General features: G+C 57.6%; 1 protein-coding gene across 1 annotated transcript in view; it reads right to left on the bottom strand.

Moving 5' to 3' along the window:
• Nucleotides 1-350: 350 nt before the first annotated feature.
• The window catches only part of ETH_00038060 (uncharacterized protein), a gene marked incomplete at both ends in the record, with an annotated part of 2,451 nt that continues 309 nt past the window's right edge, over nt 351-2,492 (bottom strand). The window contains 5 exons of the mRNA XM_013375298.1: nt 351-580; nt 861-1,068; nt 1,435-1,518; nt 1,745-2,310; nt 2,426-2,492. Of these exons, the coding sequence (XP_013230752.1) occupies nt 351-580; nt 861-1,068; nt 1,435-1,518; nt 1,745-2,310; nt 2,426-2,492 (1,155 nt within the window). The remainder of the gene's footprint in view (nt 581-860; nt 1,069-1,434; nt 1,519-1,744; nt 2,311-2,425) is intronic.

The following is a 2,492-nucleotide window of genomic DNA, read 5'->3' as shown; positions in this document are numbered from 1 at the left end:
CATGCATGCAAAGGGTGCATGCATGCATGCATGCATGCATGCACAGACTGCATGCATGCACAGACTGCATGCATGCATGCACAGACTGCATGCATGCATGCACAGACTGCATGCATGCAAAGGGTGCATGCATGCATGCATGCATGCAAATGCCGCATGCATGTATAGGCTGCACGCGTGCAAAGGCTGCATGCAAATAAAGGCCGCATTCACGCATGTAAAGACTGCATGCACGCACACATGCACCGCACCCCACACGCATGCATGCATGCATGCACGCACGCATGCATGCAAAGGGTGCATGCACGCATGCATGCATGCATGCATGCATGCATGCGTTGTTGACTGACGACTTTGTCGACGAGGAACTTGCCGGCGAGGGCGGCGGCGAAGCAGAGACAAAAGAAAAGGAGACAGTAGTCCCAGGGGACAGTGCCGCTGATTAGAGTTTTTGCTGCTGCGCTGCTGCTGCTGCTGAGCACTGCAGCAGTGTTGACAGCTGTCACTACAGCTGGCAGCATTCCCCGCGAAAGCATCAAAGGGCCCATCACCATCGAGCCTCCGATCCCCACAATGCCTCCTGACCCGCAAACCCTAAACCCTAAACCCTAAACCCTAAGCCCTACCGGCCCCAGCCGGGCCCTCCAGCAGCAGCACCAGTGGGCGCAGCAGCAGCGGGTCCCGCACGAAGACCAGCAGCAGCAGTAGCAGCAGCAGCACCACGCCTCGCATGAACAGCCGCAGCAGCAGCAGCTGCAACAACGGGCCCCCACAAAGCCCAGCAGCAGCAGCGGCGGCAGCAACACGACCCCACAAAATCCAGCAGCAGCAGCAGCAGCAGCAGCAGCAGCAAGGCGCACCGACAATGCCGGCGGAGATGCTTTGGAGGTAGAACCTGAGGGCTATTCTCTTGGTGAAAATAATGTCTCCTTTGATGTGGGGTCCATTTGCTGCTGCTCCTTTTTTGTCTCTTAACACCAGCATGCAGCCTTGGTAAGCAGCAGCAAGCAGCAGCAGCAGCGCGCCGCACACATACAGCAGCCAGTACTCCCACCCGCAAAAAGGCACCTGCGCAGCAGCAGCAGCAGCAGCAGCAGCAGCAAATGGAAAGCGCCAACAGCAGTGCCTGCAGCTGTGGGCTGCGCCTCTATGGACAGCAGCAGCCGATATGGCGCTGCTTATGCTAACATGCTGCTGTTGCTGCTACTGCTGCTGCTGCTGCTGCTGCTGCTGCTGTTAGAACAGCTGCTGCTGCTGTGGACAAATTGCTCATGCAAAGGCGAAAGAATCGCAGCTGCAGCTGCAGCCGCAACAGCAGCAAATGCAGTCAAGGCGGCAGCAACAGTAACAGCAACAGCAGCAGCAACGGCAGCAGCAACAGCAGCAGCAACAGCAGCTAGTGCAGCAAGAATTGCAGCAGCAGCTGCAGCTTACAATGTGCATCCTGGAGTACTTGTTGCCCCTAATGACAGCGAGGCCCACGTCCGCCAGCCACAAAAACAGCAGCAGCAGCCACTTCTGCAGCAGCAGCAGCAGCAACAGCAGCAGCAGCAGCAACAAACGCAGAAAAGATATAACACGGACTGTCTGGACGAGGTTTGCTCTGCGTAGCAGCAAAGCTCGCAGCAGTAGCAGCAGCAGCAGCCTCAACCGGCAGCAGCAGCCCCAAGCAGCAGCAAGCCCAGCAAGCACTGCAGCCGCAGCAGCAGCAGCAGGAGCAGCAGCAGCAGTGTGTGGCCCTTACGGATAAGGGGCATATTTGCCAGCAAGTCTTCATCTCTTCTTCTGTCTCCTTTTCTGCCTCCATTTGTTTTTCTTCTGTCTCACTTTGTGTCTCCTTAGATCTAAGCTCTTCAGCAGCAGCAGCAGCAGCAGCAGCAGCGGAAACAGCAGCAGGAGCTGCTGCTGCCTTCTCTATTTCTGTTGACTCCTGCAGCGCAGAAGTGGTCGACAGCTGGGCCAGGACACCAGAACTGGCTGCTTCTCGCTGCTGCTGCTGCTGCTGCTGCAGCTGGTGATCAGACTTAGGTGAGGCTTCGTCCTGCTCTTGCTGCTGCTCTCGCTGCTGTTCTTGCTGCTGCTCTTGCCGCCGGTCTTGCTGCTGCTCTTGCCGCCGGTCTTGCTGCTGCACGAGTGGCTTCTTTTCTTGCTGTTTCTGTTCGTGCTCTTGCTGCTGCTGCTGCTGCTGGTGCTGCTGCTGCTGCTGTTGCTCTTGCTGCTCTTGCTGCTCTTGCTGCTGCAGCTCGTGTTCCTCTGCATGCGCCCAGGCCCCGCTGGTTGTGTCAGAGAGGACAACTTGTTCTGCTGAGTCTGCAGCAGCAGCAGCAGCAGCAGCAGCAGCAACAGGATTAGAAGGGGAACGAGCAGCAGCACAAACGGACACATGAAGGCGCTGGATCTACGGGAGGAACGGCCTGCTGCTTACCATTTGCAAGCTGCTGCTGCCTCTGCTGCTGCTGCTGCTCCTCTGCTGCTGCAGCAGCAGCTGCTGC

This window comes from Eimeria tenella, genomic scaffold, assembly GCF_000499545.2.
Source record: "Eimeria tenella Houghton genomic scaffold, Eth_scaff2651, whole genome shotgun sequence".
NCBI lineage: Eukaryota > Apicomplexa > Conoidasida > Eucoccidiorida > Eimeriidae > Eimeria > Eimeria tenella.
This window is presented reverse-complemented; position numbering and strand designations above follow the sequence as displayed.